The sequence below is a fragment of the Acipenser ruthenus genome, chromosome 4 (assembly GCF_902713425.1).
Source record: "Acipenser ruthenus chromosome 4, fAciRut3.2 maternal haplotype, whole genome shotgun sequence".
NCBI lineage: Eukaryota > Metazoa > Chordata > Actinopteri > Acipenseriformes > Acipenseridae > Acipenser > Acipenser ruthenus.
In genome coordinates this window covers 76299559-76317425 of record NC_081192.1, presented here as the reverse complement: position 1 = coordinate 76317425, position 17867 = coordinate 76299559, and the positions used below count along the sequence as shown (strand labels likewise).

General features: G+C 38.0%; 1 protein-coding gene across 12 annotated transcripts in view; it reads right to left on the bottom strand.

The window, feature by feature from the left end:
* LOC117400384 (poly(rC)-binding protein 3-like) overlaps nt 1-17867 on the bottom strand; it is a 311376-nt gene that overhangs the window by 27132 nt on the left and 266377 nt on the right. For all 12 annotated transcript variants that reach the window (XM_059022802.1, XM_059022803.1, XM_034000260.3 and 9 more), the window contains 7 exons: nt 17057-17216; nt 12946-12969; nt 12828-12860; nt 12338-12454; nt 5335-5466; nt 2801-2929; nt 2062-2205 (listed from right to left, as the gene is read on the bottom strand). In XM_059022802.1, coding sequence (XP_058878785.1) covers nt 2062-2205; nt 2801-2929; nt 5335-5466; nt 12338-12454; nt 12828-12860; nt 12946-12969; nt 17057-17216 — 739 coding nt within the window. The remainder of the gene's footprint in view (nt 1-2061; nt 2206-2800; nt 2930-5334; nt 5467-12337; nt 12455-12827; nt 12861-12945; nt 12970-17056; nt 17217-17867) is intronic.

The window sequence follows — 17867 nt, the reverse complement described above, 5'->3', positions numbered from 1 at the left end:
CCCCTTTACTTTCAGTGCAGCAAACTCTCTCCAGAAGTTCAGTGAGGATCTCTGAATGATCCAATGTTGACCTAAATGACTAATGATGATAAATAGAATCCACCTGTGTGTAATCAAGTCTCCGTATAAATGCACCTGCACTGTGATAGTCTCAGAGGTCCGTTTAAAGCGCAGAGAGCATCATGAAGAACAAGGAACACACCAGGCAGGTCCGAGATACTGTTGTGGAAAAGTTTAAAGCCGGATTTGGATTCAAAAAGATTTCCCAAGCTTTAAACATCCCAAGGAGCACTGTGCAAGCGATAATATTGAAATGGAAGGAGTATCAGACCACTGCAAATCTACCAAGACCTGGCCGTCCCTCTAAACTTTCAGCTCATACAAGGAGAAGACTGATCAGAGATGCAGCCAAGAGGCCCATGATCACTCTGGATGAACTGCAGAGATCTACAGCTGAGGTGGGAGACTCTGTCCATAGGACAACAATCAGTCGTATACTGCACAAATCTGGCCTTTATGGAAGAGTGGCAAGAAGAAAGCCATTTCTTAAAGATATCCATAAAAAGTGTCGTTTACAGTTTGCCACAAGCCACCTGGGAGACACACCAAACATGTGGAAGAAGGTGCTCTGGTCAGATGAAACCAAAATCGAACTTTTTGGCAACAATGCAAAACGTTATGTTTGGCGTAAAAGCAATACAGCTCATCACCCTGAACACACCATCCCCACTGTCAAACATGGTGGTGGCAGCATCATGGTTTGGGCCTGCTTTTCTTCAGCAGGGACAGGGAAGATGGTTAAAATTGATGGGAAGATGGATGGAGCCAAATACAGGACCATTCTGGAAGAAAACCTGATGGAGTCTGCAAAAGACCTGAGACTGGGACGGAGATTTGTCTTCCAACAAGACAATGATCCAAAACATAAAGCACAATCTACAATGGAATGGTTCACAAATAAACATATCCAGGTGTTAGAATGGCCAAGTCAAAGTCCAGACCTGAATCCAATCGAGAATCTGTGGAAAGAACTGAAAACTGCTGTTCACAAATGCTCTCCATCCAACCTCACTGAGCTCGAGCTGTTTTGCAAGGAGGAATGGGCAAAAATTGCAGTCTCTCGATGTGCAAAACTGATAGAGACATACCCCAAGCGACTTACAGCTGTAATCGCAGCAAAAGGTGGCGCTACAAACTATTAACTTAAGGGGGCTGAATAATTTTGCACGCCCAATTTTTCAGTTTTTTATTTGTTAAAAAAGTTTGAAATATCCAATAAATTTCGTTCCACTTCATGATTGTGTCCCACTTGTTGTTGATTCTTCACAAAAAATTACAGTTTCATATCTTTATGTTTGAAGCCTGAAATGTGGCAAAAGGTCGCAAAGTTCAAGGGGGCCGAATACTTTCGCAAGGCACTGTAGAGGCTCCTATACTAATAATTGAAACAAAAGGTCAAATTTATAGAAGACAGTGAGGTCAATCCAATAGATCTAAATGGTGATGAAACTAAATTATGTTACTGTTTTGTATTAAGAACGAAATACTATAAATAAACTGAAGAGACCCACAGAAACTGAAGAAGTGGGTTTTTGAACAACCATTATCTGCAACATTTGTATGCGTGTTTTCAAAGCATTTACAAAACTCTTTTGGATTTAGCCTTGCAGTTAGAGTTATAATGCCAACTTTGAGGCTATCCTCTTTTTCAAAATGGTCTGCAAGAACAAAAGTAAACCATACCTTATCTGATGAATTTTAAATAGACAACAGATTGATGATTAACAAACAATGGAGAATATTTCCATATTACTGGAGAATATTGGAGCTGCACTCTTCTTTAAGCCAGGGAAAACATTTTAATCAAGAGAAAGGACTAATACTGTACTGAAGCTCACACAGTTGACACTTTAAATATGTTGGCATCGAATACTTATCTTTAAAACTTACTTCAAATCAAAGTTGATATTAATCTGTCAGCATGAAACATTTACATTAACATATCAGTAGCACACACACACACACACACAGGTCTAAAGAAGACAGTAAAAGTTCACTAACAGGTGCTTGTTGTGGCTGTGCCAGGATGGTGTGGTTTCCTCCTGAAGCCAAGATGGTGTCTGCTCTGACCTGGCCACCCGCGAATATGATGGGTGCAGAGGCAGATTTGGGGCGGTAAGGGATAGTGGCACCTTTGGGTGGGGACTGGATACAAGGGACATAAAGCAACAGAACACAAAGATTAACCTCTTCGTTCTCACAACCCACATAGAGTGCAACCCTGTTTATTACAGCCCCCTTTGATCTGTGGCTTGATTTACCATGGCTGGCTGCTACTAATGAATACCTATTGCATTGCAAGGATTGTTCTGCAGTGGGGTCAAACGCCACTGCCACCCACCACAATGTTATCAATATTTTATTAAGCCTTTATAGGTGAAATATATTAATATGTCATTGTATAGCAAGTTATAACAAGTTGTAACAACTTTTATAAATGCAATAATAAAAGTACAAGTTTTTACTGCAATTCTTCAAACCCCATTACTAAAAGCATCTCTGCTTAAAACAGAAAATGCCTGTGCATTTTTTCTTAGTAAAACTTATTTTGTTACATTCAAGAGAAAGACATGCTGAATTTGGCTGATGCAATGACAAAATAAACAGGGTCACAAAAAGATTAGCAATATGACAGGAAGTGAGAGGCAACCAGGCACACATGAAGATTTACTACATCAAATAGGCTTGTCTGATATCCCTGGGTGGGGAGGGGTAAGCAATGGGTGCACTTCTGTCCTACCTCTAGCATCACCACACATATCTGCTTTACGCACTGGATGATGGCGTCTGGAGTGCCTGAGATAGTTACAGCTCTCTCTGTGGAGTTTGGCAGCATGTCCCCTGCTACTTGTACCTGAGCGCCTGTGGTCTGAAAAATACAAAAATAACAGTGTAGGAAAAATAATTCAAGAACTGTAGAATTCTGTAATAATGAAACAAATAATAACCATTCTATTCTAAAGCTCTAAGCTCAGGTTTGGATCCCTACAAGCAGCAAATTCCTTTTTCTCAGCACCTTTAGAAGCCCAAGTTATCCCCTTATTGACGTTTACGATGTATGTATTTAAATCAGGTCTTCCTGACACTGGGGAGCTATGTTTCAAGTAACTGTTTTTACCAGTAACCAACACTGATTACATATCAAAGTGTGACCAAGAGGTAATTACATTAACTTTTAACAAACTGTTGAGGCTCAACAAACTGTCCAAGGTCAGCATTGAGCCTGTCTGTGATAATGTACCTCAAATTACATGGTTCACAAGCAAAGCACTTCTAGTAATTTCAGGTCCATTGTCACACAGTAATGGACATGGGGTCAGCTATTTGAGCAATAAAGCTCTTAGTGTTCTCAAATGTCTGTTACTTCTGTAACCCTGAATATTCTGCTATTACCCTCAATATGGGCTTTTATGTATTGATAAGATGATTAAATAATTGTAATAGTTTGTACAAGTCTGTTAAGGCATTTGCTATGTTTCACCACAGCCCCAGGGTGTACTACAGTAGCATTCTAAGCAGATGTCAAATTGAGTTTCCTGAGTGGAGGCCTCTGGGGCACAGGCTAACCAGATACACTGTAGTACTCCATCTGTCAGTGGAGTGACTCAGCTGGCTTGGGGGGCGGGGGGCGGGGGGCGGGGGGCGGGGGGGGGGCAGTCAACTAGGTTTTCATATCACAAAAGTTATGTAAAACATTTATAAGATCTATAGAATGAGTCAGATGTCTAAAAATAGGCATTTCAATATTTCACGATTAAACATACTGTAGCGTGCAAGGGGGGAGGCAGCAGCAGGGCTGGTAGGTGACGTAATCACACACGAAGACATAAGCCCGATACACGCTCTTTTGTACAGCGGTATCGACGCTATGCTTTCGTGCGAGAGGTCCCGGGTTCGCGCCCGCCCGCTGCCTGTGTGTGGATTGCCTCGCCCTGTGTGATGTGCCTGCCTGCGCTAACCGAAATTTATTTTTAAGTGATAACAAAATGAACACACGCTAATTACTAAACCATATTAGATATGACTACTTCCCAACTTCTAAATTACAATCCTAGTTGTTCATTTGACAGGGCATTACCAGGCATTATGTTTTTTAAGGTTTTTTTTTTTATGTATCCTTTCACATCAGCACTCTTCAATGAACGTTCTATAAAATATAGTCCTCCGTTATAACCACGTTGCCTATAAGCTTCTCTATAAAATTAATGTACAAAACAGTATTTTTAAAGCTGTATACTTTTATTTGAACTGAGAATAAAGATCAGAAAATAAGATTGTGCAAATGTTAATTATTATTATTATTATTATTATTATTATTATTATTATTATTATTATTATTATTATTATTATTAGTCTTTTCCTTGGTAATTTATTTGAATATATCCAGCTATTGAGCAGTTATTAAAAACGCTTTGGGGAAAGTTGCCTTATGATTGGACAGTAGAAGGAGCGTGACCTTTGGAAGTGGTGCTACTTGCTAAAGATGGTGATTGAAGTGAGTCTCCTGCGGCAGAGAGAGTGCGTGGCCAGGTTTTCCATTGCTCTTCGTTGACGGTCCAGCAACATAAGGTTACTTTTACATCGATGACCAGTCATGGACATAATTTCCCTGCTTTGTAAACCAGTGTTGGACAATAACTGGACTGTTGTGGACCTAACTGAATGATTTGTGTAGCGACGGCTCAAACCTGCAGCAATAAAACATATTGCCATCATGATGAATTTTTTTCCTAATGGCCTGCAAGTATAAAGACAGAAAGCTGGTGGATTCTTCTAATATTGTATTATATATTTCTCCAGTGATTTGGTAGGCAGTTTGGATCATACATTCTCCCTCAGTAGTTGGATTTTAAGGTGTCCATGGGGTTGTTAAGGTTTATTGCAGCTTCACTGAAATACAGACTTGCAAACCATTTTCATTGGTTTTGTTTCGGAAAGCATTATAAGGTAATTATCTTGAGCCTTCTCTGCCCCTCCCTCCTAATTGATAAAAAGAAACCGGTAGAGTGGTATTGTTTGATTTGTTTTTGTGATGTAGTTACAAACAAACATCTAAGGGCATAGGAATTAGATGCCTCTAGGTCAGCTAATGAGTGCAGGAACTATTTCCATTGGAGTATATATATATATATATATATATATATATATATATATATATATATATATAAATATATATATATATATATATATATATATATATATATATATATATAGTTTGTTTGTTTGTTTGTTTGTTTTGTTTTGTCGACTGGAATTGATGGAACTTTGATTTACCTCTCTAATTTCCTTGATCTTGGACCCTCCTTTTCCTATTAATGAGCCACACTGGCTTCCAGGAACCACCAATCTCAGCGTCACAGGCGGTTTACTTGTCACTGTACTGTTTGTCATTGAAGCATTTATGTCCTGTAAGAAAGAAGTCAATAAGAATTAACAAAGGATTTGTCACTCCAGTTAACACCCTAATCCCCTGTACAGTGATCCAGGATCAAAGCAAATAACCCAGTCGGGTCTGCATGAAGAAGTTAGGCCCAGAACTTAATCAAGTTTGTACAGCAAACAAAACACTGTCACTTTCTTTTCCCAGCCTGGGACATCTTTGGAGTTTTTTTTTTTCCATTTCACCTGTGATCTTCAATAGCAATGCAGTGGCACTACAATGGCATTGTGGCTGTTCTGTAATAGAGAAAGAGGCTAAGCTAGCACAAGGGCACTGGCAATGGTATCATAGCTGCCACAGTGGGAAGGTTTTTTCATGTTTTGGCATACAAATTGTTTTGCATTGTATGAACCAATACACACCGGTATTTCACTGCAGTGCCATGGTACTGCAAGGCTCCTAAAACCCTAAAGTCCCAGACCTTCAATGGCATTCGATCCTTTTCAAAAAGAGTCACTGGGGACCCAGGTGTAATAATAATAAAGTCCACTTTATTCTTGGGTTAATACAGACATAACAATTCACAATTGTTGCAAATACATTCTGAATATTAGAACATTGTAAAAATGAATCGCTAATGACAGATGTGAAGGACCTTAACTAACAGATGTGGGGATGGATGTACAGGAAGCTTGATGGTTCCACAACTTTGTAATCCAAAATCCTTGCTTTGATTTTTAAATAGCTTTAGGCTAGAGTTGTAGCATACCAATACATTGAATCAAAATTATGATGTTTTGTGCTTACAGGCCTTTACTGGTGGATAATGACAAGGAATGCTGCATGCTGATTGGCTGAGGCAGTGTTCAGCGTACTATTAGGTTTAAAATAATCCCTTAGACTTCAACATGTCCCAAAAAAGGAGAAAATAGCAGGAGAAAATATACAAAATATGCTGTCTCTCTATCTCTGTGAACACGGAGTGGGTAAATACATCAGAACTGTCAGATATAACATCATGCTTTCAAAAAGATAAACATGTGTTTTTCATTATGTGATTTTGCACTGGAAACTGCAGCTTTAAAGTTTAATGTTTGTTTTGTGAAAATATTTGAAATGACAAAATAGTGGACATACTGCAGCAGCTTTGAATTGTATTTCACCAGTCATTAGATATGTTAACTGCACTTCTTGATTCTTTAGTGTGACTGTGTGCTGTGCTCTACCTTTGATTTATAAGCATGTCTAATTGTCAATGTAATCTACCTAATGTCAAAAATACACTCTGCCTGAGTCAACGCCCCCGCCCCCCCCCCCCCCCCCCCCCCCGGGCGTTGACTAGGCAGATTCCGATACATATATTAGGAGTTTTAATCTTTACATTTTCTATTGATCGATTAATCATCCGATTTATTAAACACCTGTTTGCTAGTGATATGAAATTGTATTGAAAGACAAGTAATACAAAGTATTAACATAATACTATTGTTGCTGGCCGATCAGTGAAAGAAAACCACTTCCAGACAGATGTTTGTCAAACCAATCCAGGCAACATTTATTTTGGTGTTTCCCGTTTATACAGTAACTTGGTTATGCCTTTTCCAATTATACAAACAGGAATATGGAACGCATTGACTACACACTTGTATTATTATTATTATTTATTTCTTAGCAGACGCCCTTATCCAGGGCGACTTACAATTGTTACAAGATGTCACATTATTTTTACATACAATTACCCATTTATAAAGTTGGGTTTTTACTGAAGCAATCTAGGTAAAGTACCTTGCTCAAAGATACAGCAGCAGTTTTCCCCACCTGGGATTGAACCCACGACCCTCCGGTCAAGGGTCCAGAGCCCTAATCACTACTCCACACTGCTGCAACACTTGTAGTACAACAAGGACTTCCCCATTACTCCTCCACCATCCCTGCCAGGGTTGGCAACTACTTTAACCCCCCCCCCCCCCCCCCCCCCCCGCCCACTCCAATCAGGAGCGTAAGTTGTGACATCACAATCACCTCTGATGTTCTTCCCCATTGTAACAAATATTTGCAATTGTAACTTTTTTTTATTCTGTTTTATGTGCTTAACCAGGGATCCAAGAAATCAATTTGCTGCGGAAAAACACTGATTTGCTATGCTGTCGGAGAATTTTTAGTTTTACACTTTGGGCGGGTCAAAAAACATGAAGGGCTTTTTTTGATTGTTTGATAACAAAATCAATACACTTATTTATTTTTTTATTGCAGAATTTTAGTGTCGCCCTGGGTAAGAAATAAATAATAATATAATCATCAACTCAGTCAATTGTGCTTTAAATTTAGTAAACATACTTGTTCAATGAAACTGCTTCTGTTGCACAGAAGGAATGAATGAGGCGCAGTCAGAGTCACATTCGTGTTGAAACATAGCTGCGTTTTTACTACTCAACAAGCTGTTTGAAGATGCTGAACATGATAAAAATCACCCCTAAAGATCAGGTCAATGAGTTTGGCAATAGCCATCCAGATGACAAAGACTAACTTGAGATAAACTAATATAAATACTAAATGGTACGTTTGTTTATATCATTGATTGATGGCACTCTGGTGAGCTTGCAACTTAGAATTTGAAAGTTTACCAATAAATACTTCCTGCGTCAAGTGTTACTAAATAGTACTTTGTGGATCTAATAATATGTGACGGGGGGGGGGGGGGGGGGGGCAATTTTAGCCTTTTATTTTAAGTGCAGAATACGCAATTTTTAAATTTTGTATTGCAGAATTTTTTTTTTTTTTTTACTGCGGAAAACTAGGATTCATGTTAATTACGAAACATTCACCTGAAATATGAATCAACCAATCATTCGTTTTCTTTAATCAAGTAAAACCCTTGAGAACAAATTATCAGTTGCAATAACGCCTTGTTACCAAAGCCTTTTCTTCACACACAATACAAGCCCAAATGGGCGTGAACCCTGCCCAATCTGGCAATACTGATCCCTGCAAGCACTGCGGCACATAGCATCACTCTTAAAGCTACAGCAGCTCAATTACAAATCCATTATACAACTATAATACAAACAGTGTTTTATGAATACATTTTTAATTTAGCTTACACTATTTACTGCAAATGTTTCATAATGTGAGCTAATGTTTAAAGGAGGCTGTGTGGTCCAGTGGTTCAAGAAAAGGGCTTGTAACCAGGAGGTCCCCGGTTCAAATCCCACGTCAGCCACTGACTCATTGTGTGACCCTGAGCAAGTCACTTAACCTCCTTGTGCTCAGTCTTTCGGGTGAGACGTAATTGTAAGTGACTCTGCAGCTGATGCATAGTTCACACACCCTAGTCTCTGTAAGTCGCCTTGGATAAAGGCGTCTGTTAAATAAACAAATAATAATTTACGTACATATCATTTGACAATTGGAAGTTAGCCAAAGTGAGTCATTTAAAATATGAACTTAGTTTTGAACCCCTGTTTGTGGTGTTTTATGGGTTAAGAGAGCTCCCATCTGGCTCTTTTTAATTTTAACGTTTCATTGGAAGGGGAGGGAGGGATAACTAAAAATGGAGGGTCTGATAAATATCCTTAAGGAATAGAAATAAGACAAGTGTTGAATTGACAACAGAACTGGTAGAAGGCACAGGTGTCGTTGTCCATCCATCAACAGTCCAAAGCACCTTTGGCCATTGTGCCATAGTCCGATTTCTGTGTTCCTGTGCATATTTTAGCCTTTTAGTCTTGTTCACCTTTCTCAACATCCTTTAAGTCCTGATTTCAAGAGTGACCTTCGTACTGTTGATTTGATGGACAATGACACCTGTGCTTTCTGCCACTTCTATTGTCAGTTCAATGCTTGTCTTCTTTCTATTCCTTAAGGATATTATCTTCAACTATTGGTCATCCTTGTTAGACAGCATTTTGGGTCTTCCAGTCCTAGGTTTGTCAATTACAGATGATCATCTCCCAAATATTGATTTCTGCTTATCAATGTAATGCGTTTGCATTTTCTGTCACTGACACTCACAAACTGAACGTATTTCCTCATAACGCACAGTTATGGACGCTCGTGTACTCGGTTTGCACACATTCCCCCATAACGTGCAGTTAAGGACTGGCACGTGTGTCCCCTTAATGTTTGAGTCCAGCTGCAGTAGTACAATTAATGGAAAAACGCACATTTTTTTAAATGATGGTGTTTTATGCTAAACTGAAAACCTGAAAACTGTTAATATACTAAAGGGAAAGCACTTGTGAAGCTGAATCAAGAATTTCAATGCAGAGTTCCTGAAATTCAGTACGATTTATTTGTACACCACATTGAGCCTATTTTAACGCTCGGGAATCGGACAGTACAATGTATTTGCCAGAACTCATGAAGCTCTGTAAATAACACGACCTGGGACTTCTGTATCCTGATGTATTCAACCTATTGTTGCTTAGCCGCACTACTTGTTACAGTTGTAACTGCAGAAAGATGTTTCAGTGTTAAAAAGCTCCACAGCGTATGGACTTTCATTGAAATAGCGAGTGAGTGTAATGCTATTTATTTATCAACACATGCACACCCACATATATATTGTTTAACGTGCCCCCCCAGTAGCGGTCACATTTGTATTCCTGCGCACACACCCCTACAGATGATGTTTCTCTGTACTTGTTGATTATGCTTCGGATACCACACCTTGAAAATAGAGTGATCGGAGCTATTTCACTCAACGTTTTTCCTTCTTTATGCAAGTCAAGGTTGTTATAATAGTAGAAAACACTAGTGGAGGCTCTGAATAAATTGTTGATGCTCATAGTGAATCAGAGTAGAAAATGCAACATGTCTAAGACTTTTGCACAGCCATGTGTATATTGTTTTGTAGCATTATAATATAATAATGTTCAATAAAACAAAAACAAAAATATTGTCTAAAATGCAAGAAAAAATGACATTTTAACCAAAACCCTAGATTCAACATTCCTATATTAACAGTAGTTCTGGCTCCTCAGAGGAGGCAAGTCTCTGTTATAAACTCCTATCTGCTATTAACCACAGTACTAGCAATAGCAGATCATGTGATCTAAGCATGGGCTTTAATTGGAGGAGCCCAGAGAGTTTTTTTTTTTTTTTTTTACCAGAGACAAGCCTCTGCTACAAACTCCTATCTGCTATAACCACACACAGTACAGTACTGTAATAGCAACGGCAGACGATGTAGTCTGATCCATGTTTTTAATTTGAAGGAGCAACTCAAATCCTCCCGCGCCCTGCTGAAGCAATGGTATAGGCCTGCTATGCAGGATTATGAGTGAATTGTTGAATAATGGAAATTGCATCATTCGGTTTCGAGATTTTAAAAAGTGACCAGAAAAAAAAAAGAAATCCATCATAAAGGTAAGAAAATTTTAAAAAACACTAAATATCTTTAAAAAAAAAATACAGTAAGTCATTGCAAAATATTATATTGAAATATAATGACCTACGAATTTGTGCTAGCATTACAGTAGTCTCTGCATATAGGAACACCTCCTAGGAGAACACTTCACCTAAGAGAACACCCTTGTGGTGAAACAGATTTTTCCCATTGTAAATGTAAACAAAAGAATGACAAAAGTCAGCTGGTCTAAGGTCATCCCTATTTTGATGTGAATAAAATTAAAAACATTATGACCTGAAAAACATTGTAACACAGTTAACGCAGTTAACGTAGGCAGGTGCATCACACAGGGCGAGGCATCCACACACAGGCGGACCTGGGACCTCTCGTATTAAAGCATAGCGCAGATACCGCTGTACAAAAGAGCCGGCTCCCTTGCAAGGAGCGTATACTGGGCTTATGTCTTTGTGTGTGATTATGTCACCTACCAGCCCTGCTGCTGCCTTCCCACATGCACGCTACACTCTCCCCTGCCAGCCTCAAGTCCACCCCGGACTTGCTCACCAGGCTACAGTCCGACGATTGCGTACCGGGGTACCTGCATCCACTTCTGATCCCATTGTAGAGGTCCCGGGTTCGCGCCTGCCCTCCGCCTGTGTGTGGATTGCCTGTGTGATGCACCTGCCTGCGTTAACCAAGATCGCTACACTTCTATCCCAACTTACTGGCATTGCCTACTTGGTGGTTTTTACAACGTGATGACAGTGAAAACTTTCCAGAATGCAATAGGAAGAAAGCAACATTAACCAACTAGTTTCTTCCCTTATTGACTGGTAGGTTTTCAGCCAGCAGTTGCTTTTACCCAGAAGACAGTGCTGAGGTCAAATGAGCCAGGAAGTGCAAGCCTAACATATTTCTTGAGAGAAAGGCATGGAAACTTAAAACTTTCTTTAACCTAGTGTAGTACCAGATGTTTTAAAATGCTTTAAGATTTTTTAAAATGCTAAAAGTGTTTCTTTCAAAACTGTACACTTAAGACCTATGTAGATAATAGACTTGCAAAGCAGATAAGAAGGTTATTTTATTAGCTGCCACTGCTTTAATACTAAAATGTAATTCTGAATATCATTAAGAGATGCAGATGTAGGTTTCATTCTGTTACTCGCAAAACAACCAACAGAATAAATCTCTTTAAACTCAGATGTGTCTTAAGACAGCATTCTGTGGGTATTGTTATATCAGAAACATGCAGAATAATTATTCTGCTGTGCATCTCAAATTAAGAAATACTCTTAGGAAAACCAAAGCTGGCTTAACAGCAGAACTTAGCCACTTACAAAACAAGTCTCCAAACTATAACTAAATTGTCTATTAGTGTCAGTGCTACAAGCATTATGCAGGATAAAAGTCATTTACTTGTAGTTTGGGAAACATTAGGTCAGAACAGCAAGGCATAACTGTCTGTTTTATGTACCATTTATTTTACAAACAACAGAAATATTCAAATGATGTCACTCTGGGGGAAAAAAAGGTTTGATTTACTGTACCTCTTCAAACTTAAGTGCAATCATGGAAAAGGCTTTGAAAATGGCATCTGTGGGGCCGGTAATTGTGACAATCCTCTCTGGGCAGGATCCTTCTGAAATGTTGATTCGAGCACCACTCTGGTAATTTGAGAGGTTTAGTCAAGTTTTATTACATTTGCATTTCAACAAGTATAGGGCACGTATGAGTGATGTTGATGGGATCGGATTGCAGCGATAACATATTTTTCAGTATAACACTGAGCCACATTTTCAAAGCTATTTACTCTAATACATCATTAGTTCAATTTCTTTTCAGGAAGGAAAAAATGCTGAATTCACAAGCAAATAAAAACAACATACTTATATTTGCTCATGTTTCTGTATGTTAATATGTGCTCATGTTCCTGTATTTTAATTGTAGGAGTGTATTTGTTTTAATCACCCTGGCAATCTGAATTTTTTAAATCCTGTTATCTCTACAATTGCAGAACACACAATTAAAATGACTTACCTCTTCTCTCATCTTTTTAACTGTTTCCCCTTTCTGAGAAAAAAAACACATCAAAGTTAGAAAGAAAGTTGTCCCTTACTAAAATAAATGAGAGATACCAAATAAAAAGTATACCTACTTTTCCAATAATGCTTCCGACTTCCTAAAAAAAAGAAAAAAGTAAATCGCAATATTATTAAAAAAATGGTTTAACTCTGAGAATGCAGTTATTGTAAGAACCTTAAGGTTTTGTTTGGGGGCGGGGTTGTGCTGTGCTGTACTGTGCTGTGCTGTGCTGTGCTGTGCCAGTAATGCACTATTAACACAGTGTCCCCCTTGTCTATCTCTGAAACCAGAATTATTGTTTGAGTAACACTTCTATAGGCATTTTGTCGCCTGAACTCTGAAGTTGATTTATTTTTTTTTTTTTACAATTTTATCATGAAATTGGTTACTGCATTTTCACAATAACAATGAATGGAAGTTTAAGGGTGCGTAAAGGAAAGGGGAAAGTTAACCAGAGTGCCTGTACCTCCTATATTTTATTACTGGTTTTACAGTAATGTGAAAGCCAGGCTGTGAAAGCCCATGTAACTGCATCCCATAGATACTGCATCCCCTATCTTAAATGTTAGTGTCAGAAGGGTTGTAACAGATTTCATAGGCTTATAGCTTTTTCACACTTGCACACCCGAGCCGAGCCCTCACGCCACGGTACGGCTAATTTCACACTTGTCATTTTGTCGAGCCGAGCCGAGCTGGAACCATGAAAATCTGACCTCACAAGATATCTGGTACTGGCTCGGTGCTGAGCAAGGCTGGGGGCGGGGTTAACTTGTACTGTCCGAAACGATAAAGTCTACCAAAAGATTTCACAGGAATTGAGAAATACAGGGCTAAACCACAGTGCAAAACAGTGCTGTGAAAAAAAATAATAATAATAATAAAACAGGATTATCGGAAAAAAACAAAATACCATAACAATAAAGCAGGTCAGACCGCAAAAAAAGTAAATATTATAATTTAATGGACGCAGTTCTTGGTCACAGACCTGCAACCACCAGAGCCAATATGTTGAATTCGGAGAATTCCCAAACGGAATGTTACAACATTCTTTAAGCTTTGCCACTTTTTATTATTATTTTTTTTTTTAAGTATTTCTCCTTTAAATTGTTTAACGCTGACAGGTATCATTTAAAACAGAGCCAAAAAAAAAAAAAAAAAAAAAAACTTAGTGTGTTAACTGCAAGATCTACTGCTGTTTCATTAATTGTATTCCATATATTTTTTCTAATAAATAAAGTGATTAGTAATTGTGCATATTATTTTCTGGTTCCTTTATAAACCAGTCCGTAACAGAAAAAAGAAAAGAAAAAAAAGATACATATATTGGAAATGTGCAAAGTACTGTATCTGAAAATTGTAGTATATTGAATAAGTGCATTCCTAATAGGGTAAAAAGGCACAAGTTCTGTGTTCCATATATGGTAAGAAGAGCATCAAGAGAATATATATATATATATATATATATATATATATATATATATATATATATATATATATATATATATATATATTCAGTCACCTGAATAGACAACAAAAATCACATTCAATATGGTCATTTTTTAAAAATACCATATATTAACATTGCACGTATAAAAACAAGTTGTAAAGAAAAATATCTTTAAATGTTGCATTTAGATTTTGTTTTTAATAGGCCTACTTTAAATCTATTTTTCTGAAGTGTTTACGAAGCGTTGTAAATCGAAGCACGTGTTCCCATAGGAACAATGTTATAAATTGGAGTTACGTTCCTGACTCTTTGGCCAGATAATATATTTTTACAAAAATGACCCGTTATATTCTACTCATGCAAATATTTATTAAACTCTTTACACTCAGCCCGTTGATTTCGGGGCGCTGGCGCCCCGGTGGTTACGCGCATATTACACAGGCACCTACCTGGCTTTTTTAAGTCGTAAGTGCCGTGCATTGTAAGTTGAAGCGTTGTAAGTCAAGGAGCGTCTGTAGTAGTTAATCTAACTAATAATATGAAATGAAATTATTCGGTTTGTATTTGCATTCAGCAACAAGTGATATACAAACAAGAAGTTTTTTTATTTTTTCACAACACTGTTTTGCGCTGCGGTTTAGTCCCATATTTCTCAATTCCTGTGAAATCTTTTGGTAGACTATCGTTTCGGACAATACGACCTCGGGAACCATTCTCAAAACAAATCCACACCACTCCTCTGTGCGCCTGTGTCCACTGACGTCATGTTCCACAGTGCAGCTTCTACTTTGAACAGTAGCGTGAACACACCCGAGCCATGCTGGGTGGGCTCGGCTTGGTCCCGACTTGGCTCAGCTCGGCTCGGGTGTGCAAGTATGAAAAGGCTATTAATAAACCAAGCTTTCCTATCTGTGCACACACATATAATATGTTGCATTGTATTATTAGTGAGCTGGATGATGGAATATCATAACAATTATTATAATATATATCTGAGGCAAACTACCTTTACATAAACATGATATGGTCTATTTGCATGCTTTGAAAATAAACTTATGGTGCTTTTGCAATGGTGTATAGCACTAAATATAAGAAAACACCAATGCTAACCTATGTGTATCTCACCGATCCCAAGCATACTCCCCCACACACAACACAAGCATACACTAAAGCAAAGGCAACCAGGCTCAGGTGGAATGGTGTTGGAAATGAGAGGAGTGACATAGCTTTGTTTTATAAAGTTATATAAAAATGAAAAATGTTTTTGACTGGAAGTCTTTTTCAATGCCTTCATGCCATATAAAGTAGTGACAAAGCAGTTTGATTGAAGAGAACTCTGTAAATACATTTTGGATAACAAGCATTGCAAAGTCAGATTCCCTTCTTCTGACTGTTTCATTGTATTGTTTAGTGGTCAAGTACAGTGCAGTCTTTTTAAGTCTTTTCACAGCTGCACCAAAGCTATTAACAATGGGATTCAAATTGCAGTAGAAAAACACACTGTCATGTATAAAGCTGTAGTTAAGATAATAAATCATGTGAACCTTACATAAAGCTCCTAATCCCAGGCTACTGGGATAAACCTGTGTGCTTCAGTGGCTGCCCTTGCTAGTGTGAGATGTGACAGGTTATATATAATAGGTCAACTAAGATTCTGAGAAACAAGCGCCACATTTAAGCTTGTTCCCGAAATAGAAGTTGATTCTCCATCAAAGAAAGAAAGGGTGTAGTTTACTCAAAGAAGGACCCTGGGCTTGCTGAATGTCTATTTTTCTTTTGTTTTATTAGTATCAACAACAATGTAATGTATGTATGTATGTACATTATGTAAGTCTGTATGTATTTATTGAGCATATCTATGGTAGCAGTGCACCTGAACAGGTCAGCACAACCAGCTGAAAGAATAAATGATTTTATCCTAATGGATAATTTTAGATGCCGAGTATTACCTGAAAGATTTCTTGAATGTTAATTTCTGAGTAAATAAAGTGACAAGTAATATTTCCTTATTCATGAAACAGATGGATAATGTGCCTTCTAAAGTATACATCTACTGTTATAACTGCTGTAACCCACACAGGCAACACAGCACACTTAACAGTCTGCTGATTAAAGTGTTTATACTTTATTATCCTAACCATGGCCCTTGACCTAAATTGTCCCAGGAAAAGATCCAAGCTTGAACATTTATTCACTTTCCAAAGCTACATGTTAAAATACTGATACTGTATTAAAAATCCAAAGGATACTTCAATGAAAGCAATGATTATCTAAAATCATAAACATTTTGGATCTAAGCAGAGCAGTCTAACAGTAAATGTCATGTTAAGCACCCAGCCAGTTCAAAAGAAACTCAAGCAAATACACAAAACTTTTCATTATAGCAACAATATCCTCTGCAGCAGATATTGGCTGATAGATAACTGACCTTGTATTTCATTAAGGGCTTTAACTGTTTCTGTTGTCAATTACCTAACAGATAATAGTGTGTCATCCATTATTTTCATAACATAATTCTATTCACAAGCATTAGCTCTCTAAGTGTTTACTGATTAGTTGTCATGCGTGAACTATGGCACGTCGTATTAAGATCCCCTTCATGGCAATTGGTGATACGACACATTTTTGGGATTCCTTAAAAAATATTGTGCATCAGATATGCTTCAAACAGCTTGCAATAAAGAGTTATGACATGAATGTTATTGTAAACTCTAACTACACCTGTGGAGTAATTTACCTTTCCATGCATTAGTAGCCGGATAGTCAATGTGACATTGAGTCCCCCGTCGGACACATTCCCCTCCTTCATGTTTATATTTATCGGCATGCTCATGTTCATATTCATGCTGGCTGTGGCTTCTCGATACCAGTGATCCTTATTTTCACACAGAAACACCCTGTGGAAACAAAGGTACAGTTTAGTTTACCTCCAGTAACACGCCGATATCCGTTGGGGATGTCTGATTGCAAAGAGCATTCTTTCTTGATTAATTCAAGTACAACTAAGGTCAGACTGTTGAATTGGAATACAAAATGTTTTAAGGGCATTTCTGTCTACTTGCTGCGATCCTAATAAAATACTAGGGCACTTCTAGACTTCTAAGATAAACAATTGTTGTCCTTGATGCCATATTATCTTAGAGTCTCTTTGGATCCCAGACGCTGCGAAGCTTGGCATGGTCATTAATTGGAAAGGGATACTAGGTACTGCAGAAAGCTGAATATAGGCCCAGAATGCCACCAGCATGAGGTTAGGGAACAAGGTACTGATGGAGATGTTGTCTTTAAGATGAAGTCTTATGTACATTCATACATAAATACATAAATACATACATATATACATACATACATAATCCAATATTATATCCCAGTAATCAATGGCTACGATGGCCAGGACTATAGGATAATAAAAATACAGAGCTTAAAATTAATCCCCAAAAGACCAGAGAACAATGAGGAAGGAATGGTATAGTCTCCAGGCCATGTTAAAGACTTCAGCCTTGGTGTGGCATATGGCTGTGCTCAATCAACACAGCCATGTAAACAGC